This window comes from Candidozyma auris, chromosome 3 (assembly GCF_003013715.1).
Source record: "Candidozyma auris chromosome 3, complete sequence".
NCBI lineage: Eukaryota > Fungi > Ascomycota > Pichiomycetes > Serinales > Metschnikowiaceae > Candidozyma > Candidozyma auris.
In genome coordinates this window covers 999265-1022057 of record NC_072814.1, presented here as the reverse complement: position 1 = coordinate 1022057, position 22793 = coordinate 999265, and the positions used below count along the sequence as shown (strand labels likewise).

Below are 22793 nucleotides of genomic sequence, written 5' to 3'. Positions count from 1 at the left end.
ATGGGTGGAGCTTGAGCCTGTTTTTTGACGATCAATATAAAATTTTGTTGCAAGTGGCGAGCGCATACTGTGGTTTACGCAGTGATTCTCACTGTGGAGAGACGTTTTGTATGGCGAACGCTGGTTAGTACGCGTAAACTGTAGCATTGAGGTGTTGAGCGATAGTAGAGGAAAGAAGGGTACTGGTAGAGAAAATGATGAGGAAGAATTTGGTAATTTGCTGAAGTTGAATGTTTGAAACCTGATGCTTCATGTATTTTGAGTAGGTGAAGTAGGCGTTATTGAAGCTTTCAATAACAATGTGTCTTCTAGTGAGCACAAGACTGGACCAAGTGGATTTCGCAGCCGCTCGTACGAACGTGTGCTCGAATAGGATATGGTCTCATATTATCAAAGAAGGTGCAAAAAGTCGAAGAAGAGGAAAAAAAGAAGATTTGAGTTTTATGTCATGAATGATAAGTTGAGTTTATTGCAACATAGCTGGGTAATGTAAAACCCCATTGAGGCTACTTACGTCCAGTCAGGTCTCCCGTGTTCCCTTTTAAGGTATCTGAAATGCACACCAACCAGAAGAAAAGAGTAAGAGAATATAAAGAAAGTCCATGGAATTGAAGACTTTAAATTATGTCTGTCCCTTACCTCCAAATCAATCATTCACGTTGTTTGGCAACTTAATAATTCTCACTTTTCCCAAAATCTGCTACTTGAGTGCGAAATCTTAGTGCACAATTTTACCTCCTAATAAGTGCATAAACCTACGATTGGACATCAAAAATCGAATTTTCCCTCAAGCCCCACTTAACTTAGCAAAGTATAAGCAAAGAGACCCCTCCCCCTCTTGACCCCATTCTCAATAATTTCAGCCTAACCACCAGAGAATATGATCTTGGCAATGGGGCGTCCCCCACTCGCTCGGAAAATTTGTCTCAAAAATACAGCCTTCCCCAGAGAAGCTTGGCTGCAAACCCGCAATAATTCGCAAAATGTTGGGGGACGCTCCGGAATAATTCTCCCCATACATTAATGCACCCCCACAATGTCTCCTATGAAGTGCACTATAAAGAGAGACCAATGCCACTTGCTTCTTTCTCCACAATAAAATAACTAATAGAGTCTCAGCATGACAGTTACATACACTTGGTGGAAGGAAGCCGCTATTTACCAAATCTGGCCCGCCTCGTATAAAGATTCCAACGGAGACGGCGTGGGTGATTTGCCTGGCATCATCTCCAAGTTGGACTATGTTAAGAGCTTGGGGGTAGATATTATTTGGTTGTCTCCCATGTACGATTCGCCTCAAGACGATATGGGCTATGATATCCTGGACTACGAAAAAGTCTACCCCAAATATGGCACCTTGGAGGACATGGACAAGTTGATCTCGGAGGTTCACTCCCGTGGGATGAAGTTGATTCTTGATTTGGTCATCAACCACACTTCTGACAAGCACAAGTGGTTTGAGGAGTCGAGGTCGTCCAAGACAAATCCAAAGCGTGACTGGTATATTTGGAAACCACCTAGAATCGATGAGCAGGGCAACAGACACCCTCCTAACAATTGGGGTTCGTATTTCTCAGGTTCCGCATGGAAGTATGATGAGTTGACCGACGAATACTACTTACATCTTTTCGCTGAGTCTCAGCCAGACTTAAATTGGGAGAACGAAGAGACCAGAAACGCCATCTACGCTTCGGCACTCACTTTCTGGTTCGAAAAGGGCATTGACGGCTTCAGAATCGACACCGCTGGTATGTACTCTAAAGTGCAGAGTTTCCCTGACGCTCCAATCGTGTTCCCAGATTCCGAGTGGCAGCCATGCAAAAAGTACCACCAGTCTGGTCCTCGTATCCACGAGTTCCACAAGGAGATGTTCGCCAAGGTCACTTCCAAATATGATGCCATGACTGTGGGTGAGGTTGGCCACTCTACCCGTGAAGATGCTCTCAAGTACGTGAATGCCAAGGAGAAGGAGATGAATATGATGTTCTTGTTCGATGTTGTTGAAACCGGTTCCAAGCCAGAGGACAGATTCCGCTATGATGGTTTCACATTGAAGGATTTTAAGCAAGCTGTCATCAACATGAGCTCCTTCACTGAAGGCACGGACGCATGGTCTACAGTCTTCACCGAGAACCATGATCAACCTAGATCCATCACTCGCTTCGGAAACGACTCTCCAAAACACAGATTCAAGTCCGGCAAGATGTTGGCAACTTTGCAGGCCGCTTTGACCGGTACTTTGTTCATTTACCAGGGCCAAGAAATTGGCATGACAAACGTTCCAAGATCATGGCCCATCGAAGAGTATTTGGACATCAACTCCATCAACTACTACAACCAGTTCAAGGCTGCTCATCCAGATGACAAGGAAGCCTTGGAGAAACTTTTGGACACCATCAACTTATTAGCTAGAGATAACGCTAGAACACCTGTGCAGTGGGACGACAGTGACAATGCAGGCTTCTCCACTGGCAAGCCGTGGATGAGAGTCAATGATAACTACAAGGAGATCAATGTCGCGTCTCAAGTGAACGATAAAACCTCCCTTTTCCACTACTGGAAGAAGGCTTTGGAGGTGAGAAAGGAGTACAAAAACCTTCTCATCTATGGTAAACTCAACGTGTTGGACTTTGACAACGAAAAGACCTTCACGTTCACCAAGACACAAAACAAGGATATTGCCTACATTGTCTTGAACTTCACGGAGGAAGACGTGAAGTTTGAAAAATTAGTCAAGGGAGACTACTCTCTCGTTCTTTCCAATGTCGACAACGCCGACTCAGACATTTTATCTCCTTACGAGGCCAGGGTTTACATCGTGGATGAAACTTCCTAACTGGTTTAGGTTACTATTTAACGAGGTAGTGAATGGAATAGCTCTTAAAAACTGAAATTGTAGGCGCTAGGCGAACTGTGACCTTTTGATGGGTGAGTGCCTCTGTAGCCATCATCAAGCTCTTCAATTTTGTCATCAAGAAAAAATCCAACTAGCACAACGCTGTAAATCAAGCACAAAATGACACCCTTGAAGTAGTTCGATTTGCCTTCGGCATAAATATAGGTGAAGAGATATATGGAGATGAGAGTGGCCATGATGTCCCACCTGGGGAATATCAAGGAGAATATCATCTCGACATTGGTGAACTGTTTCACGATAGAATAGATCACCAAACAAGGGATTTGGATCAATACAACTTGCAATGCATAAGCACTACCAATTTCCATTGACAACGCCACGTTCCCGCCGATAGCGAACGAGATGGCGTTCACAAATTCGGTCGTATTTGGAACTAAAGCAAACACCGTAAGACCCAAAAACTTAGGATTGATGGGATAGCTTTCAAGAACCTCGTCGACATTGTCCACAAGAATCTCAGCAATCACGGCATAAAGCAAGGTAGCACCAAGTAAAATTACAGTGGATTTATTTCTGGACCAGTTTGGGGCATCATGCCCGCCGCCACCTTCTTCATCGTGAACTGTTTCTTTCGAAGCCTCTCTTGCAGCCTCCCTTGCTGGATGAGAGTCCTTCGTAAACTTTACTTTCAGATTTGGATCTGCGGCAGCCCCATTAGCCCTCGAAGCCGCTTGTGGTAAATGAGTTTCTGCATGACTGGCGTTCTTGTTATTCACTGCAGTGTCCAAGCTCACGATACTTGGAGACCTCAAGGCCTCTTCATCCTTCTTGCCTATGTGAGGTTCATGTGAGTTCGTGGCCCAGATGAGGGAAGCATGAGTTCTCAACGTGAAGAATAATCCACATACATAAGCAAGAAACAAAGCACAAGCCACCAATACTGAGAATGGACGGAGTACGGTATAGTATAGCTTATCGAGAGCAAAGCTTGGTTGAATGAAGCGACATTTGGTGCAATCGTCGGGCCCCGCTTTCATGACCCCAAACTCACATTTCTTGCACCGTATCTCATATGAGCCGTACATTTGGTAGAATAGAGATGGAGTGAACATGGTGACCATGGCATATAGAAGCATCGTCGAAGAAACTCCGGCTGAACGAGGATTATACCTTTGAGTCTTTCTTTTAATAGCGCCACCGCACATGGATAATCCTGGCAAGAGGAGAACACCAGCCAAAATCGATCCAATCATTGATCCCTCTACTAACTTACCCTTTCCTTGATTGAGCGCAACGCAATACAAAAAGATCTCCACAATCGTCGAGAAGAAGGCGTTGATAACAGCACCAACACCCATGGATGACTGGGCAGAGATGGAGGCAACAGCTTGACCAATGAAGTATGCTAAGGGGATGATGGAGAATAAGCACATGCAGAATAAGAATGATGAATTGGTGTACCATTTATCCCAGTGGAACGTTTCCTTAAGCAAGAAAAAATCAAGGATGACAAAGACGACAACAGCCAATAAGTTTATGAAAAATATATTGGTACCATCAATGGTGTACTTGTAGTAATGCAAACCACAACTTCTGTAAGTACAGAGGATGATTGACTGGTTCTTAAAGAAATCCTTTGTCTCAGGATCTTTGACTTTCTTGTAGTACGTCAGCTCCTTTTCATAATGCAAAGCCAAGGGTCTTCTTCTCAAATGGTCGCACATTATCATGGTAAGATTCGCTATGGGTATAGTGAAGACAAAAAGCCACGACAACAAAGATATGATGTATAATATCGGCTGCATGATACCGTAAAAGAACACATAGAACATAAATCTTCCCGAAGACCAGGCGCCTCTGCCAAAAAGACGTCTTTTTATGTCAATTGGCTCGGTCTCTCCCGAAGAGTCATCGTTTTCTTCATCCCGATCATTATCATCATCAATGGCACTTTCATCAACTTGAGACGCGTCATTGTTGTTCTGGGCATCGTTAGAAGTTGACTCGTCTCCCAAAGAGGAGTATGCTGCCTGCCAAGGTCTACCTTTGTGATCTTTTAGAAGTGGCTTTCCCTCTTGGCCACTGCCTGTCAATCTTCTTGGAGGAGCGAAAAACAAACGGCCCTCTTCCTGTTGACGCCACTTGTGGAATTCGTAGATGGAACGCCCATCGAGTTCATCTTCTTCGAGGTAGTTCTTGTCTTTGTTGAGCAAGACAAACTTGCCAAACGGATAGAGCCAATAGCGCCCTAACTTGAGAAGACACCTCACATACGGCCGTGAGTGCTTGTGCCATGCGAACCCCGAAAGGACGAACACTATCACCGCTCCTAACATGCAAAGTAGGTACAAGACCACCCCAAAAGTTAGGCTCCAGAGCATGTTGGAAACATGAACACCCCAGTATATCTTTCCAGCAGGTTTTTTGGGGTCGAAATCGTGAATATCCTCGTCTGCACGAGCAGCAACAGAACGGTTTTTTTTATAGATGGAAGGTTTCCAAATCTTGATACCGAAGGGGTGAGTAGAATTGATTGCATCCTGTCTATCTTTTAAGTTCAATGACCCTACTGTTTGAGAAGACGAAGACGAGCGCTGAGAGGTAGCATCGTCATCGTTAACGTCAACACCTTCAAAGTCCTCCTCGTTTAAATCGGGTAATTCTTGTGGTCCCTCCGCAGAATCTGCAGATGTCACTGTGGCAACAAGGGGAGTAGCAGCTCCCGTCAGAGACAGGCTGTTTTGTCTTGGGATTGTAACAGACATCTCTGGCGACTGTTCATCTAGGGACTTCTTACGTGAATACAACTTCTTGATCGCATCATGATAGCCTTCGAGGTATCGCTTGTCCTGGGGAGAAATGGAGTCGTCTTCGTCGTCGATTTCATCGTATATATCGTCATCCACAGAAAAAACCAACTTCAGTGGTCCCAGCTGCCCACGGCGAATGTGTGGTCTTGACTTGTGCTTTCTGAGCTTCCCACGAGGCTTTAGCTGAGGTGAAGGCAACGATAAAGTGCTGGTGGAAAATGTTGCTGGGGGCCGCTCTGGGCCCTCGTTACCAGCATGGTTCCTGGTTCTCAGAGGTGTTCTTGAAGTCCTTTCAGACATCCAGGATAGCTATTGGGAGCACTTGTGTATGATGACGTTATGGAGAAAAGTGATAGCGAGATACAGATGCAGTTTTAATTGGGTGCGAAATGGGTGCAATTAATGAAAAAGGGAGGGGAATGAACAAACTTCGATAAAGGAGGTGATACCTATGGTTAGGTTTTGATGGGAATTTCAATTGCTGAACTCTTTGGTCAGTTATTTGGTCAATTGACTCTGCTGATGTAAATTCCCCCCTGGAATGGGGTGAATAATTCTATGCGCTTAGAGGAAGTCATTGGCACAAAGATCTACAGAAAATCTGAGAATCTCGCGTATATATCTCTAGGAGTACGTGTAAAAAGAAGAATACCAGGATATAACAAAATTTGATCTGTAAAGGTTCAAGATTGCATTTGATGAGTTGGGTGTAATTAGAATAATGAAGGAAGCTTGCCTTACAATGCATCAGCAACGATCACAAAATGGAACACTACACAATTGCAATTATAGCTTTGGCATTTTTTGAATTAGTCTTGCGGCCTTACATTTCATGACCCAAGACGGTGTCCCTTGCCTTGAAATGGGTTGAAACCTGTGGTGGTGGCACGTGCCTCGTCTCTACGGCCGGCAGAAGCCACTCTGGGCGTTCTCACCTGTTTTTTGAAAGCTGTTAGCCTCTCGCTGGTATCGTATGGGTACCCCACAATACTGTAGAGCCATTTTGGAGCTTTGAGGTACCCCAAGTCGAAGATAGCATCGGGGAAGCTACTTTCCTCAGCACTTTTTTCAAAACCAACCTTACGACCCTTATTGTAGGAAGGATCAAAGGACCCATAAATTCCTGGAACAAGGTTATAGAAAGGTAACGTGTCACTCTGGATGCACTGATACAAGTAGCCAGCTATTATACCGATTAACTCACAGAGAAACGCCTCACGGCCCGACACCATGTGTGCCATCAACGACATCATCGGCACATAGTAAGCTTTAAGCAAAAACAAGCCCTGGTATTGGATTTGCAAGTCCTTATACGACCTCAGCCAGAGGTACGTGATACACCCATTGAGCATGGAGTGGTGGCAAGAGAACAGCACCAAGCCCAACCTCTGGAATATTAACGAGAGCAAGTTGATGAAAAAGCCACACACCAAGATGAACCAAACGTAATCTGGGAAATTGCCCTTGAACTTGCCTGTCTTCGACTCCAAGTGCTGGGAAAAGTTGTACAAGAAGTACATTTCGGCAAGACACATGAACCCGTTGCGCATCAAGAAGCCCAAGGGAATGAAAAACGATGTGAATAGCCTGTAGCTCTGAAGAAACACAAATCCCCACGTCTTCAATTTTGCCAAATATCCTCCCTCCAGGTTCCACGCTTCACTGAGTAGAGTGTGCACCAAGCCGTAGGAAATAGCAAAATCCTCTACGGAGAATAGCTCAAGAGAGCATAGCAAGCACACAAGGAAGGTGCATATGGAAAGAAAGCGGGTCACGGGCGGTATGGCTGCGATTCTGTCCCCTAGGCCGGTCATCCTCTGTATTCTAATTTATAAGTTGTAGAAATTGATAGAAGTGAACTTTCGCACCCATGGAGACAAGTATAGCGTAGGCTAACCATGGGAGTGCACTGGAACAAAAGCGCACTCCAACGTAGTTTTATCTACTACAACTACAGCAGCATCACACACATTCATACAAGCATGAAGCTTGTGCGATTTCTTATGAACCTCCCGCTGGCCACCAACCAGCCAGTTACAGTGGAACTCAAAAACGGGAACTCCGTCAATGGTCAGGTGCTTTCGTGCACACCGACCATGAACCTCTCGATGAAGAACATCAAGCTCATACAACCTCATCAGGACCCTCAGCTCATGCCGTTCATAAACATTCGAGGAAACCAAATAAGACAAGTGTTGCTACCTGATGACCTAAATATCGAAAGTTTGCTTGCAAAGAGTGCAGTCAAGATGAAGGGTCCTGGGGCAGGGCCAGGAAAGCAGGTCAACAAGAGACCAGCCAGAAGGGGAGGCAAAAGAGCCTTCTGAACCAAGCATCCTTGCATTCCATTGTATATTATAAATTATCTACAGTCAATAATCTAAGTCAAGATTCCATCAAAATTTTGCCTTTCGTTCAATCTATGTACATGCCTCGGGTCCTCCTTAGAACCATGTTCTCTTGTTCTGCTTCCTCTTCTCAATACGCTTCTTGTATGACGGTCTAGCCGCAAGAATGATGTTGTCCATATCTTCAATTGCCTTCTTTCTTGCCTCAAGCTTTTCAGGCAAATCTCTCTCCCATTTCTGGCCCTTCTGCTTCAAGATACCTCTCATCCAAGTCTTGTTGTTGTACTTGTCCTCGTAGAACTTTCTGTGGGGGATAGGAGGCAAAAGATCTTGAATACCAAACTTTCTAGCCATCTTGAACAAGTCTGCTGACCTTCTCAACGAGTACTTGGCCCCATGCCACCTACCCGAATCAGGGTTCTTGTTGGGTAAGAAAGGGTTCATGTGAGGATCTTTGATTGTGGAGGGCTTCTCCGCATACTGAGAAAACGGCCTTGGCGGAAACTTCATGAAGAAGTTATGAAGCTTTTGAGGAAGCTTGGAAAAGGCCTCTTTTGCAGTTAAGTTGTTCATTGTGAAGAGGTTGCTTTACCTTAGAAACCATACTCCATCAACGAAAAATTTAGCAGTGGGATCACGTGACCTTTCTTCTCTTTTGCAAAAAGACTGCAAAGGAACATTACGTCCTTCACTCGAAGTTTAGGCTATTATGAATTAGAAATTTCAATGCCGGTCCATTTTATGATATGTATCAGCAACTATGGCTGGAAACCCCCAATCGGAAGAATTGGTTCTACAACTGTCTGCAGTCACTACACGTAACATGCTCTAAGGTTCCCAGCATATTGGGACAGCGTCATTCACCCAGGTTGCAATTGTTCCTCGTGCGTCTTCTTATCTCTAGCTTTGAAGCAGATCAAGTGATGCAATCATCTACAACATCAACTCTTCGTTTCGTATATTTTGTGTATGTTTGAGTCATGACCGTATTCTCCCATCATGCAATGCTCCAAGTAAGCACCCAATCGCTTATTTGGCAAAGTGCTGCAAGGCCTCAAGAACCTCCAACTCAATGTTGGCCTCAGCGACAACCACCTCGTCGGAAGAAGCAGCTCTCTTCTGAGCGTCAGCAATCAACGACTTGATCTCGTTGGCGTCAAACTGCTCGGGCTTGAAAGCCTCAATGGCTGAGATGGTTAACTTGTTACCTGGCTGAACAAGTGCAATGCCACCAGAGACAAAGTACTGCTCGGTCTCACCGCCCTTGGAAATGATCTCCAACAAGCCTGGTCTCAACTGCTCGACAATTGGAATGTGATTGGCCAAAATACCCAAGTCACCGTTGACAGAAGGCAAGTTCACCTGCTGGACTTCAGACTCAGAGTACAAGGTCTGATGAGGAAGGGCCAAGGACAACTTCAAAGCGTCCGAGGTGGCGGCCTCGGTGGCGTATGATCTTCTCACAACGTTGGAGGATTGTCTGGCGACCTGGCGCAAAGATTGTCTGAACATTGTTTGTGGTTTTGTTGTGCGTTAGACGGTGGTCTTGTCAAGCTTTGAGATTTGGAAAAAGCTAGGACCGAGAGTGGGTTTGGGTGCGTGCACGACGACCGCGAACGTTCTTCTCATTGGCCAGCGCTCCTCTCCTGTTAGTATGGGAACAATTTCATCGACAGATGAAAAGAACTTCAACGTCTCACTTGATTTTGTGAAGTCGTGTGAACCTTTGATCTAAGTGAAGATAATAATAGAGGTGGCCATCCGTGTTGAGGAATGGGCGCTTGTAGCACTTTCGCAGTTTTGTAGTGGCTGCGAAAATGGCAGGCCCATATACTGGAGAGCCACAATTGCAAGTGAGTTAAGCCAGTAGTAGAAATGACCTCAGATGTTCTTTTCGGTTTCAACTTCATTAGTTCTTCAGCGTTGTATCTTTCTAAGTCTTTCCGAGCTCGATTAGAACCACTGTATGGGGGTCTAACCATTGGCAGCCCCCGATATAGTTCAAAAACCTATTCATCACTTCAAATATCAGTCGTTGCCAAATTGGTTCAAAAAGTTGTCGACATCGAACTCCTCATCTGGGTTGACGCCGCCTGCATCAAACTCTTGGCCCAAGAGATCCATGTTCAAATCGTCAAAGTCCTGGCCTTCTCCGAGAATGCTGTTCAAGCCAAGATCCATAGGGTCCTTATTCTTGTCATTCTTGTCGCCACCAGGGCCCTTGTAGCTGATAGAGGAAAGGATATCTGACGGATTGGGTATTCCTGGCACGCCCTTGTCGAGATCCATGTCAAAATCAAGGCCCGTGTCCATCATATCCAAGTCGTTATTATTATTGTTGCTATTGTTGCGCTCCTGTTCCTCCCGTCTCTGTTTCTCCTCAAGCTCCTTCCTCTCCTTCTCCTGTTTCTCCCTTTCAAGCCGCTCTCTCTCCTGTCTAGCCCTTTCTTCTTGCTCCTTGGCCTCCTTCTCTCTGCGCTCTTCCTCCTCTTTGCGCCTTGCTTCTTCTTCTTCTCTTCGCTTCTTCTCCTCTTCTTCTCGCCTCCTCTGTTCCTCAAGTCTCTTCTTCCTCTCTATCTCTTCCTGGATCCGAAGCTCCTCCTGCTTCTGCTTATTCTCCACAATTTGCTCCACGCACCACCGAGCATCGTTGAACTTGCTCACTGTGTCATCCAAAATCAGATCAAACTGGGCCACACTCGCCGCTAGCTGTGCAGTGATCGGAGGCGGTATTAGTTGGTTGTTGGGTCCTGTGATGAGATTGCTCTGGCGCTTATTGTTGTTGATGATTTCAAAAATGTAGCCGGACGTTCGAAGAACGTCGTTTAGAGTACCAGTGAGTCTCGTCTCGAGGTTCATAGCCGCTGGTAGTAATGGGCTTTATAGATGGCTATGATATCTCGAGACTGGTCGTTGGTCTGGCACATTGGTGCGAAGTATGAAGGAGGAGGGAAGACAGGGCAAGTGGAGAGAATGGAGGGAAAAAAAAGTTCTGAAGAATTGTGGCAAATGAAAGAAGAAATGGAATAAATGGTTCAGGCAAATTTGTTCTCTCCTCTTTGTTTGATGTTGGTGGTGCCGTTTGCTGATTTGACTGCCACTGACAGACCTAATGTAGCTGTTTCGCAGCCATTCCGTCTGAAAGTAACTGGCTCCAGGGGTTAGTAAGTAGGAGGAGAAAAGATTCTAAAAGTCTAAAATTCTAGAGAGGGAATGTTGTTCATCTTGAAACTCGTAGCACAATTAGAGAACTAAATCTTAATTTTTCGTGCTTTGCATTATGATGATTCGAGTACCTCGAATGGTCCAACTCTCTTTGAGACCACTTCGGTCAATTGTTGAGATATGCCTTGGCTTCAGCTGAGGATCGAACCCTGGCCATGACTGAAACTAGTCCTACCAGATCACAAGTAGCCAGTACTGACAACAATATATACGACGTATCCGAAGCGAAAATACAAAATTACTCTTGAAATTGTTTCTGACGTACCTTTGTCAATTGGCTCGCTTAAGAAAGTTGAGTGCGTTTTCTTTTGCAGCCATTTCGCAGCCAGCGAGATTCATCACAAGCCAACCAATGACACTTCACAAGAGGGACAGAGGAATAAAAATATTTGCTGCTTCCATTATTCTGTTAAAGAGAGACGAAGGTTGCGGTCAGTGTGGCACAGAGTGGCGTCTGGGCATCTTGGTGGAGATGATTTTTTGGACGTAAAAAGCTCCTCCAAGAATGGCTGCGAGAGGTAACAGAGTCTATTGTACACAAAAATTCCAAATCTGACTCAGCAAAATGACCTACAAATAAATCCATACATACTGATATGCTAGTTGACAAGGTCAATTGGTCAGCAATCTTCAAATATTGACAAAACGTTCCCATTCTTGGGCTACTTCCTACTTCCCTCCTACCTCGTCCACGTGACTTCACCTGCAATTGTATACGCGTTTCCTCCATCAAAACATCGCTTCTTCCTCCAAGTCTCTTCTTCCAACTAATGCAAACAGACTTGCTTACTCGCCAGGGGCCGTTGGCTCAAGTTTGGTTGGCGTCAAATTACGACAAAAAACTCTCAAAACAACAATTGCTTAAGACAAACCTTGTGACTTCCTCTGAGTTCATCTCAAGGCATCCTATCCAGCCTTCAGCTTCCAGAACAGACAGTGCACAGCCCATTACTTTGAGACTTTCCGGGCACTTACTTTTGGGAATTGTTCGTATCTATTCCCGCAAGACAAAGTACCTATTGGACGATGTGAACGAAGTGTTGCATAAATTGAGAAACTCATTTAAGTTTGCCTCAGGAGCAACCTTGGGCACCAGTGCCGCGTCTGTGAACTTGCCTCCTCAGCAGACAACCCTCTCAAATATCAACAGAGTGTTGTTGCATGATCAGGTGACCGACTTGAACCTTTTGTACCAGGACGATTTAGACTTAGACGATCACGAAGCCGAAAAACCTGTTGAGAGACTACTTCAGCAAATGGGCGACAAGTCAGCTTCACCGGATGAAGAGCTTGACATTGATAGGTCGATTGAGGTGGGTCGTGGACTAATTGACCAAAGCTTTGACCAAGACTTGGATTTTGACCTAGACATGGACTTAGATACTTCGATAGAACAAGGAAGAGATGCACAGTTGCCCATGGCTGACAGAGAGCAGTCATTACTAGACATTGCGCCCAAATCAGCACAGGCCCAGGATCAGCCGCTTGATTTTGATTTGGGTGAACCGTTAGAGACAGTATCAGAACTACAGGCACAAACCTCCACCACAGAACCCGAAAGCAGACAAAGACGCAGGCTCGTTGGCGTCAGTGAGGATGGGATTGTGAGAACTACCAAAAGAAAATTGATCGTTGACTCTCCCCAAGAACTCGAAAGAGGGCTCCCGATAGAGGTGTTGCGTAGTATTCAACATCTTCAAACGTATGGAGGGTTCACGAACGAACACTTGACACTCAATCTATCCAAAGCACAGAAACTCGAGCTTATTAAGGAGCTTGCTCAGCCTAGTGTGACGAAGCGCAGAAAGATTTGGAATCTTGACAATGAACTAAGACGCCGTGCCGACGAGCTTTCAGCCGAAGAACAGAAGGTTGCACAGGAACGCGAAGAGTATGACTATGATCTAGACTTTGACTTATCTATGCCAAGTCTCGAAGCAGATGACTCTCTGCCATCTCTGGAAGAGACCGTTGAAGATGGCAGCTTGAGCAATGTCAAGACTACTACACAAGTCGCGTCGCATCTCAGAAACGTTTTTCTAGACGAACCAACTGCCTCATTGGACGATCTTATCAATAAAGACCTAGTCATTGAAGACTCCGACGATGTTCCCTTGGGTTTGGTTAACAAGTCGGATACTAGCATCGAAGTTAGCAGACGCAGAGAAGCTACGAAATGCTTCTTTGAGACACTTGTTCTTGCAACACATAATTGCATTTCTCTAGACCAGAAACAGTCCGAAGCAACTGACATTGGAGGACCAATCACTATAAGACCTCTTGATGATCTTGCTGCCAAATTTTTGTAATATTATATATTGAAATCTGTTGATTTCAAATAATGCATTATTCCACCATCTATGTCACGATTAATTCTTTCATTCGAGACAACATCTAGCTGATGCTTGTCGACATTCCAAATAACAACCCGACCGGATCTAGAGCTGACAAAAAGTTTGTCGCCCTCGGAGTTGAATTCGACCAGTGTTGCATCGCCAAAGTCATCCGGCAATGGGATTGAACATGTTGGAGAGAAACATCTGACATTCAAGTCCCAAAAATCAAGGGATGTCCTTTCTTCAGGAGGACTTAATTGATTCAATGCCACCATTTGCATACAATGTCCCGGACGAGAAATTAGTTTTGATATCAATGCCGTAGTGGGAATCTGTAGAACAGGCTCTGAGGAAGAAAGCTGCCAAATTTTTATTGACCAATCCATGTGGGAAGATACCACAGCAAATGCTGCCCTCAGATTTCGCTTCCATGAAAATTCCACCAAAGAAGTAACTTTACCTTTCGATTCTGTTGAAAATATGCTGTCGATTACGCTTTTGTCTTTATCATTTTTTAGCTTTAGTATTTCACCATTATCGCAACCCAAATAAGTATTGTTTAAAAACTTATACTCCGGTGCGTGGTAGGAAGTTGTATTCTGGAGCATGTAATGCGAAGAGATTAAAACTGAAGTGACGTAAACGGAATCTTTAAGACTTAGCCTCTCGGACTCTGCCTGTTTCTTAACAACACGAGAATCAAGCTTGGGACGCGCTAGGATGCTCAACGACCAAACATTGATTACGCCCTCTGCAGAGATTGAGACCACAGATGGACTTGCGCTGTTAACTTCGGGTTGCTTGATCAGAACAATGGGCATAGTATGATGCGTGAACTTCTTTTTGCCTTGGCTGTGAAGTGATGCTAAAGTGGAAGACTGAAGTGTAGGAAGCACCGCAAGCTGATTGGGCTTCACATTTGTGAGGTCCCAAAGTGCTAGTCTCCCATTTTCCATGCCACATATGATTCTAAAAGCATCGGTTTTGTCGAATGCTATGGCAGCGATTGGGCTAGTGCAATGTAAAAAGAACTCAGGGAATATTGACTCAGTGGAGGTATTGAATATTATTGCTAGGCCCTTTGAATCCGTCAAGTCAGGCAGCTTCGTGTCTGATGCGCCGTAAGCCACCAATATAAGCTCAGGGAACTGAGGGGTCGTCTTGACACTCACTATTGGTCTGTCAAGAAAGCCCCCGAGCTGTTGCTCGACAACAAACGGCGAGTCACCCACAGATCGAATCTCTTTCTCTTCTCTGATTCCAAGTCGTAGTTTTGAAAAGGGAAATCGAAGCTTTTCTTCCAACTGACTCGCCAAGGCTTCATTCACGACCTCTGCTTTCAGAGGTTCCGGCGAATGGGGTACAATTGGCTCCGCAAATTCATCTGACTCTCTCCTGGCCTCCTCTCTATCTTCCATGCTTTGAACCTCATCAAACTCCACCTGAATCACTTTATCGAAGCGAAGCACCAGGCTCTGCTCTGCTGTATATTGCAAACTCGGCTTCAGTGTCGATTCCCCCACTTGCACAGATACATCGACTCTTTTCACCTCTAATTTTTGAGGTTTCGCTATCTCTTGTTGTCCTAAATCACTAATATTCGGGCTTTTCGACCTCTCTGCATCTGCTCTTTCTGCATCTTCCTTCTCTTTCTGTAGTCGTCTTTGTTTGAGCTCAAGAAGCCTCTGGCGCTTTTGCTCTAACAACGCCTGCCTATCTATGTTCATCGAGAGCCAACGCGAAATGTAAAGAGTGTATGACAATGTCAATGGACCTGACTTGTTCAAATGATAAAAGCGTGTTTACTACTCCAAATTCGAGATCCTGTAGGGCGCGTTGATATCAACCTCAACCCGGTGCTCACTACATACCTTGACTCTAGAACCAAAGAGAAAAAAAAAAAAACCTCGCCCATGGAGGTCGACGATATTTTAAAAGACTTTGAGTCTTCAGTTCGCCCGCAACTGAAAACCGAGGAGCATACACTAGAGGAGGAGCTTGTACAGGCGATGATCAACGAGAGAATGGCCCCAGAGCTTCTTCCATACAAGCATCAACTCATGGACACAGTTCTCCTGCGCATCCAGAGCCAGCAGCAGTTTCTCCTAGATTCCCACGAGTATGGTGACTCGAATGCTGAAGCGGGTGTGGTTTCTTCGGACTACAAGCTTCGACTTATGATTATCGAGACAGACATAGAGAGAATCAGTTACATTATCCGACTTTATATCAGAACAAGACTCAGCAAGATAGAGCAGTTCACTATTCATTACATTAATGAGACAGCAGAGGAACTGAATGCGTCGAATTCGAGGCTCTCTGCTCAGGAAAGATCGTATATGCATAAATTCTTCCAGATATTGACTCAGTTATATAACAATAGTTTCCTAAGGAACATGCCGCAAGAACTAGCTCTCTTGGATGATAACCAAGATTTTGAGAATATGGTCACCAAGCCAGACTTGGACAGGCCAGTTTTCGTGAAGGTCTTATCTTCGGCGCCAATCGAAATCAGTTTGGGTGATGATGAAGTATTGGTTTTAGAGAAAGATGGAATTTACGTTGTCAGGTACCGTCTCATTAGGGTATATTTGGAAATAGGTGACGTGGTTCTTATATAATTCATGTCTCGTCACATCCAGCAGGGCACTCCTGGTTCTGCTCCACAAGATACCACTCCTGCAAACATCCAAAATGGCCCGAATGTCCACATTTGAGACTCACGACAACCGTGAGCCCCTTGCAGGGCTCATTGCAAAAAACGCAATTTAGCTGCTTACGGCAACATTCGTCGCAATACCAATATCCAAACCTGTCGGGGTGATCTCCGATATACATGTTTTTGGTTCGTTCATTGGTGAGTAGCTTTTTGCACCAGCAGCAATAGAATCGCATATCAACATCTTTACTCGCGTGTAAGCTGAGGTCCTCTCGTAAGCCGATGGGAGCTCTCTTCACAACGTCTGTGGCTTCAGTAAAGAGCTCTTTTCTTTTAAGCGACTCGACGTAGAGACCAAGACATTCCAAGCAGGCAATTCTATTCATCACTTTGTGCTCAAACGATTTGAGATGCCCATAAAATAACAAAATCAAAGTAGAACACAACACTAAGTCGCCCTGATCTCTAGCGAAAACGAGGGCCTTCTCAAGCAAGTTGACCAAACTCCAAGGCTTGTCTGGTTCCTCTTCTCTAACTTGGTCTTTTAGGGCAAGCTCACTCTCTTGAATGGCTTTTGTGAGCCCTGACTCCTTCTTACCTGAGCTTTTAACGCTGGACTCTTCCACTTTGTCCAAAGATGGCTGTGCGACGAGTGTGTTGGCCCCTTTATACCCATCAGCAGAACGAGGTTTGAAGCCGTGATGAGGATGCACTGGAGATGCTCTCACTGAAGAAAATGAGAGCCTACCTCTTGAGTTCATCGTATGTGCGCTACTGCTGTATCTTCCATCAGAGGCCTGATATCCGGACGAGCTGTATGAATTTGCGCTGAAAACATGGAGATTCTCATTGTCTATATCATGAGATGGCCCAAAAGACATGCCTGTAGGGCGGGGAGAATTGCCAGACGAGAATGCACTATAGCTAGTTTTCCTAACAGGGGCCTTCTTAGTAGTCGAATTTTTGACAATGTCGGAAGACGTTGATCTTCGAGGTAGTGAGCTTGGTCTTGCTTTGGTCTCGTCTGCTGAGAGCTTCTTTTTAGATTCCTGCTTCTCGCCCTTTTTCTCAAGCAGTTGCTCTTCCTTGTGGGCTGCTTCATCAGACTCATCGTCATTTGAAGAATTGACTTTGGAAGGATGAGGATTTCTTGGCGAAATGCCCCCAAATTCAGAGGTTGATTCTTTAGAAGAGCTGAGAATAGCCATATTATGAACAGATGCACCACTTTCGCTTCTTTTGAAATGAGTTGATTGGGTTGAGTTCAGATCGTAGGAACCACATATGTTTCCCAAGTCTGAGTTTATGGAGGCCTCCTCGGGAGATTTTTGTAGATCAGGAAATTTAGTGTCTATGAAGTCGGGTTTTAACTCAGTGACTTCCTTATCTAGAGCGTTCTCGCCAAGAGATGCATCTGATTCATTTTGCTCCAAAGAGATTCCTAGCATGCGCCAAACCTGGCAATCTCTGTAGCGTTGAACCATGGCCGCTATCTGAGCGTTAAGTTGACAAACCATCGCCAAGGAAGAACCATCTGGAACAGTGTGGTAATACTCACAAGCAAGATATTCAAAGACGTACTCATCATTTAGGGGAATGGGAAGACAAACGGAGACAAAGTAAGGGGAAGGTAAAATTGAAAGCTGCCCTACTTTTTTATTTTGCAGTGCAGAATGCAACAATGAAGGAGGTTGAAATAAGGACAGAGAACCTGAGCCTTGAGTCGACTGTGAAGGGTTCCTAGTGAGTGAAGGTCTCGACAAATGCATCGAATTTGTTGCTGTATGCGTAGAGCTATATGTTTCGCTTGGTTCCATGTGTTGATTGAAATGTGAATGAAAATTTGGTGATGGTGACTTGAACATAGGGCTCGATGGATTGTATGTCGACAGCCTAACAAGCAGAGGCCTGTCTTTCGGAGATTTTTGGAAAATAAAATTCGATGCATTTGGAATAGATGTGACGGAACCTCTATATTTTGAATCGAGTGAAACTGATGAGGACTGATGTTCAAGATCCTTCTCAATTAGGGCCTCCTCAATTATCTGATCATCGGTATAGGGAGATGTATCCAGATATTCAACTTCATTATTTAGGGTTCCATCGAGACTATCAATATTAAAATCGTTTTTGTCTTGATTAGTGAATGAGATGTTGGTATATCCGGGGCTCCAAGCAGTGGCAACGCTGGTAAGCTCTTCCAAAGGTCGAGATATGTTCAAGCCTTCGTCTTCATACCTAGTGAGATTGTATGACACAAAGACATTCGACTTGGTTATGGTCCATAGCTTTCTCTCGTTTTGGAAGTTGTGTGCCCAGATGAAGTTTTGTACTGGTTTACCCGTAGATGTTGTCACGACCTCTTTTGGAATGAACTTTCGCTTTAGGTTGAACACCGTAATTGTTGGGTCATCATTTAAGTAGGAACAAGCGAAATCGTATTTGTGCAATGCAGATGAGGCAGAGCTGTCCTCGGAGAAATCAAGTGAGTTGTGCCTTGAGCTTGATGCGCTGCTTGCTTGAAAACCCCCTTGATCCGTGTCAGGTATATCGGACCATCTCACCTTCATGACCGGCCCATATGCGTTCATAATGACTTTTGGTGAAACGGAGTGATGAGCAGCTGAGTCTTCATAATCCCAAAGACATATCTTGCGATCTCTACCACCAGTAAGAACATATTCGCGTTCGGGATGAATATGAAGAGATAATGCTGGGCCAGTGTGGAATGTCCACTTCCGTTCAGTAAGAGCTCCCAGAGAAGTGTTGGCAGGGTATCTGAAATCAAATTTGCAAAGCGAACCTGAGTCATGAGCGGAAAGCACCGTCATGCGACCCCTTGAACGAGAATAGGGAGAGTACTGACAAGCCCTCACCGGGTCCGAATGCTGGGAAGATCGTAGCTTGAGCACTGGCTTCTGATTATACGTGCGGAGATCCCAAAGCTTGATGGTGCCGTCCTGCGAGCCCGATAGCAAGATTTGGTCCAGCTCCACGAAATCAAGTGAGTTGATCACACGCTTGTGGTCGCTGAATTTGTGAGCCAACCTGGCCTTCCCGGCAGCAGAAACCTGAAAGATGCTAACAGTGCCATCTGTCAACCCACAAGCCACCATGTCGCCGTTGCACTTCAATGTGTTAACATTGAACAATCTTGGAGAAGAATGGAATCTCTTCAGCGGCGTTGGGTCGACGATGTTGATATCTGCTAGCACCAGGTTCTGGTCGGCATTGAGAGCCAACAACTTGAGGTAGTTTTTGCCGCCAATGACAACATGATGAGAAGGTACTGGCGACGACGCGTCGTAGTACGAGGTGTTTATGCGTCCCAAAGGGTGTCGAAGCTGCGATACGTAGGTAATCTCTCGTTCACACGAGTAGGTGAACTTCTTCAGCAGCTTCAGCCTCAGCAGGTCGGGTGTTTTCTGGCGAGGCAGCTCTGCCTGGTTCAACGAGCCGTAGATATTGAAGGCGAATCTCGCCAAGCTCAGCTGATTGGACATTGGCTTCAACTGAGGAAGTCTTGCGGGGAGTGTCAGAGAGGGTGGTCTATCTTCACGAATGCGTGAGTAGTAGCTCACTTACGTGCGACAATGGGTAGGTGATGGAAGGTCCTTAAATATTTACTTAAGGCGAACGGGATTGAGAAAGGAATTATTTAGTTGAACCATTGGGCTGGAAGTTTGAAGGTTTGGTATTCTTTTCTTTGGAAAGTGTTCGTGTTAGTGTTACCACCATTCATCATCGTATGTCTACTACTAACTACCACATGTGCTTAAGTGCTACTTACACTCATACGAGGAGGATACCTATACAAGGCTGCTTTTTTTTTCTTTTATTCTTTTTCTTTTTAGATCTCTTCAAGCAACAATTAAAGAGATCATACATATCATTCTCGCTTATATACTTCAGATAAGCTTCCATATTGTTTACGCTTGACCCATATCTCAATTCTTCGCAGCCATCTCAAGATACCATTAACCTGCTTAATTACATCTTGCGAAGTCTCCTTTGAAAATCATCTCTTTCAAAGATCACAACCAAAGATTTGATGGATCAAGTTCGATATCTAAAGGCTTTTTTTTTTTTTTTTTTTCCACTACTCTTTCCTCGTTGTCCCATTACAGAAATGCCCCTCGTAGTAACATCTGTTCGCGCTCCTACACTCGTTGGTACCACATATAACTCCACTTTTGATCTCAATCTTTTCAGGCATTCAAATCCACCTTCCAATGGGCCTCGTCAAATTCTTCGGCAAAATTTTATATCTGGTGAAAATGCTAGCGCTTATTGGCCTCTCTATTTCGGGCGCTGCTCTAATGGGGCTCTACTCCTTTCAGAACCTGCTTATTTACCCTGCTTCCATGAACGACGGCCACGGTTACTGCGCTAGACCCGAAGAATTTGGCATGCCTGATTATGAAGACCTTCACCTCGATACTGAGGATGGCGAGGTGTTACACTGCTACTGCTTGAAGCAAGATCACTCGCTGCCAGAATATACCAATAAGACGGTCCTCATACTTTCACCAAACGCTGGGAACATTGGCCATGCCTTGCCCATTGTGTCGATGTTTTACAAGAACTTTGGCTACAACGTGTTCATCTACTCGTATAGAGGGTACGGGAAATCCACAGGTAAACCTTCTGAGGAGGGTCTCCGATTAGATGCACAGACCGTTATGAAGCATATCTCCAAGGACGAACAGCTTCTGCAAACGTCATTAATCTTGTATGGACGTTCTTTGGGTGGGGCGGTTTCCATATACATCTCGTCACTTATGCCCAATAACGTCCAGGGTCTTATTTTAGAGAATACTTTTCTTTCCATTCCGAAAACTGTGCCCCATATCTTCCCCTTTCTCAAGTACTTTACTGTGTTTGTTCATCAAAAGTGGGAGCTGGAGCGCTTGATGCCTTCAATCCCCGCTAATATTCCTGTTTTGTTCTTCAGCGCCAGAAAAGACGAGATCGTTCCTCCCAGTCATATGGACAAACTCTACGAACTTTCACAATCCAACGATAGGACGTTTTTCAAGTACCCCAATTCGCAGCATAATGATACAGTAGTGCAGCCAGACTACTGGGAACGTGTGCATGAGTTCATCAAGAACAAGGTCAATCCTGTGGGCTACTGATACCAGGCTACTCAATCTCGGTCGTCTAGAGCAGATCAAGGAGACCCCATTGAGAAGCCAGCACCTTCATTTCATGGCATGTATAAATTACGTACGCAAGGCATCCTCAATCGTTATGCACTTATAACACTCTCCTGTCACGTCTACCTACGAGCTTGCAACAGATTGCAAGCAACCACTTCGTGAAACTTTATACATTTTCTTATTACCCTGCCTCCAAACCTCATGCAGCTTGCGCCAAATTAAATTTAAATGGAAATTTGGGGGTCGCCCTTGGCGTTGAAGGTGTCGTGAGACATAAACTCTACCTTCTGGTCGTCAGGCAATCTCAAAACTCTCTTAAATCTCTCGCCGATGGTGACCAATCTCGACTCATCACAATCTCTGGTCCAGATACCCACACGGAAAGCCTGTTTTCTAACATTCAAGACAATACCATTCACCTCGTTCTCGTCATCCTCGATGGTCTCACCAATGACAGCCAAAAGACCACGCAACCACAAGTCGTTGATGACCTGAAGAGCGTCGCGTCTATTGTTGAAAGAGTATTGCCATCTGCCACCTTTGGCGTTGGCCTCATCTTCCCACTCTGGCTTGATACCTTCTTTGAACAAGTGGTAGTCGGACTTCAAGGGCAACTGCGAGGCGGTTGGAATGGAATTGTGAATGCCCCAGAATTCCTCGACGGAACTGAAAGTGATCACTGGCTTCAACAAATCCTGCCAAGTCTCGGACCTGTTGGTCATGGGCTTTGTGTACCACAAGGTCCATTTGGAGTTTAAGGGATGCTTGGCGGTGAATTCCTCCTTGCTGCTCAAGACAGTCTTTTCGTTCTCGAGAGACAATTCTTCGGTCTTCTTGGTCAAATCCTCCGACATGCTGAAGTAATCACTGATGCTATAATCGCTTTTTGAAGACGCCTTTTTTTTTTTTGCGTTGAGAAAATGATGGATGAAGGATTAAATGTGCGCGTAGATGCCAGCACACTCATGTACAAGCAACTCGCCTCTATCGGCGTATATCACGTCACGGTATAGCTTTAATTGGATAAAACGAGGATTTTTATCAAAATTAGACTCTATTTTGGAGCCAAGTTGCTTGATTTTTGTATTTTCTACAAATTCCTCGTGATTGGTAGTTTGTGTGGAACTCTGGGTTCGGCTACTGAGAACACACCCTCAAGAGACCCCAAATTAGGAGCTATTTATGAAATGATAACTTCCAGCGGAATCAGTCGAGTTTAATATCTCCATGGTAATACTTCACAGTTATTGGAACTAAAACCTCAACTCTTGCTCGTGGTAAATGCTTCTATGGGCTATTCATTTCGCAGCCGTGAGGTGACTATGTCCAGAAGCCACAGGAAGATAGTTTATGAAATCTATACATCGAAGCCGAAATCAAATGTTTTGAGTTGCTT

At 44.9% G+C, this 22793-nt stretch overlaps 13 protein-coding genes across 13 annotated transcripts; 5 read left to right on the top strand and 8 right to left on the bottom strand. All coding sequences in view use genetic code 12, as the record gives it.

The window, feature by feature from the left end:
• Positions 1 to 1120: 1120 nt before the first annotated feature.
• MAL2 (oligo-1,6-glucosidase IMA1) lies at positions 1121 to 2836 on the top strand (the record flags this gene model as incomplete). Its single annotated transcript, XM_029033397.2, has 1 exon — positions 1121 to 2836. The coding sequence occupies one exon, from the start codon at positions 1121 to 1123 to the stop codon at positions 2834 to 2836; it is 1716 nt and encodes a 571-aa protein (XP_028891989.2).
• A 44-nt stretch (positions 2837 to 2880) lies between these two features.
• Positions 2881 to 5967, bottom strand: CJI96_0003098 (uncharacterized protein; the record flags this gene model as incomplete). Its single annotated transcript, XM_029033398.2, has 1 exon — positions 2881 to 5967. One exon carries the CDS (start codon positions 5965 to 5967, stop codon positions 2881 to 2883), a length of 3087 nt encoding a protein of 1028 aa, XP_028891990.2.
• A 530-nt stretch (positions 5968 to 6497) lies between these two features.
• Positions 6498 to 7481, bottom strand: CJI96_0003097 (uncharacterized protein; the record flags this gene model as incomplete). The annotated part of the gene is made up of 1 exon (XM_029033399.2): positions 6498 to 7481. One exon carries the CDS (start codon positions 7479 to 7481, stop codon positions 6498 to 6500), a length of 984 nt encoding a protein of 327 aa, XP_028891991.1.
• A 189-nt stretch (positions 7482 to 7670) lies between these two features.
• On the top strand, positions 7671 to 7994 carry CJI96_0003096 (mRNA splicing protein SMD1; the record flags this gene model as incomplete). Its single annotated transcript, XM_029033400.2, has 1 exon — positions 7671 to 7994. The coding sequence occupies one exon, from the start codon at positions 7671 to 7673 to the stop codon at positions 7992 to 7994; it is 324 nt and encodes a 107-aa protein (XP_028891992.2).
• Positions 7995 to 8111: 117 nt separating this feature from the next.
• On the bottom strand, positions 8112 to 8588 carry CJI96_0003095 (mitochondrial 54S ribosomal protein mL59; the record flags this gene model as incomplete). Its single annotated transcript, XM_029033401.2, has 1 exon — positions 8112 to 8588. The coding sequence occupies one exon, from the start codon at positions 8586 to 8588 to the stop codon at positions 8112 to 8114; it is 477 nt and encodes a 158-aa protein (XP_028891993.2).
• Positions 8589 to 9044: 456 nt separating this feature from the next.
• On the bottom strand, positions 9045 to 9527 carry ATP16 (F1F0 ATP synthase subunit delta; the record flags this gene model as incomplete). Its single annotated transcript, XM_029033402.2, has 1 exon — positions 9045 to 9527. The coding sequence occupies one exon, from the start codon at positions 9525 to 9527 to the stop codon at positions 9045 to 9047; it is 483 nt and encodes a 160-aa protein (XP_028891994.2).
• Positions 9528 to 10043: 516 nt separating this feature from the next.
• Positions 10044 to 10874, bottom strand: CTA26 (Cta26p; the record flags this gene model as incomplete). The annotated part of the gene is made up of 1 exon (XM_029033403.1): positions 10044 to 10874. One exon carries the CDS (start codon positions 10872 to 10874, stop codon positions 10044 to 10046), a length of 831 nt encoding a protein of 276 aa, XP_028891995.1.
• Positions 10875 to 12010: 1136 nt separating this feature from the next.
• On the top strand, positions 12011 to 13549 carry MCD1 (kleisin alpha; the record flags this gene model as incomplete). The annotated part of the gene is made up of 1 exon (XM_029033404.2): positions 12011 to 13549. The coding sequence occupies one exon, from the start codon at positions 12011 to 12013 to the stop codon at positions 13547 to 13549; it is 1539 nt and encodes a 512-aa protein (XP_028891996.2).
• A 2-nt stretch (positions 13550 to 13551) lies between these two features.
• On the bottom strand, positions 13552 to 15303 carry CJI96_0003091 (uncharacterized protein; the record flags this gene model as incomplete). Its single annotated transcript, XM_029033405.2, has 1 exon — positions 13552 to 15303. One exon carries the CDS (start codon positions 15301 to 15303, stop codon positions 13552 to 13554), a length of 1752 nt encoding a protein of 583 aa, XP_028891997.1.
• A 186-nt stretch (positions 15304 to 15489) lies between these two features.
• SLD5 (DNA replication protein SLD5) lies at positions 15490 to 16197 on the top strand (the record flags this gene model as incomplete). The annotated part of the gene is made up of 1 exon (XM_029033406.2): positions 15490 to 16197. The coding sequence occupies one exon, from the start codon at positions 15490 to 15492 to the stop codon at positions 16195 to 16197; it is 708 nt and encodes a 235-aa protein (XP_028891998.2).
• A 1-nt stretch (position 16198) lies between these two features.
• On the bottom strand, positions 16199 to 19738 carry CJI96_0003089 (uncharacterized protein; the record flags this gene model as incomplete). The annotated part of the gene is made up of 1 exon (XM_029033407.2): positions 16199 to 19738. One exon carries the CDS (start codon positions 19736 to 19738, stop codon positions 16199 to 16201), a length of 3540 nt encoding a protein of 1179 aa, XP_028891999.2.
• A 729-nt stretch (positions 19739 to 20467) lies between these two features.
• CJI96_0003088 (uncharacterized protein) lies at positions 20468 to 21373 on the top strand (the record flags this gene model as incomplete). Its single annotated transcript, XM_029033408.2, has 1 exon — positions 20468 to 21373. The coding sequence occupies one exon, from the start codon at positions 20468 to 20470 to the stop codon at positions 21371 to 21373; it is 906 nt and encodes a 301-aa protein (XP_028892000.2).
• Positions 21374 to 21621: 248 nt separating this feature from the next.
• EIF4E (translation initiation factor eIF4E) lies at positions 21622 to 22251 on the bottom strand (the record flags this gene model as incomplete). The annotated part of the gene is made up of 1 exon (XM_029033409.2): positions 21622 to 22251. One exon carries the CDS (start codon positions 22249 to 22251, stop codon positions 21622 to 21624), a length of 630 nt encoding a protein of 209 aa, XP_028892001.1.
• Positions 22252 to 22793: the final 542 nt, after the last annotated feature.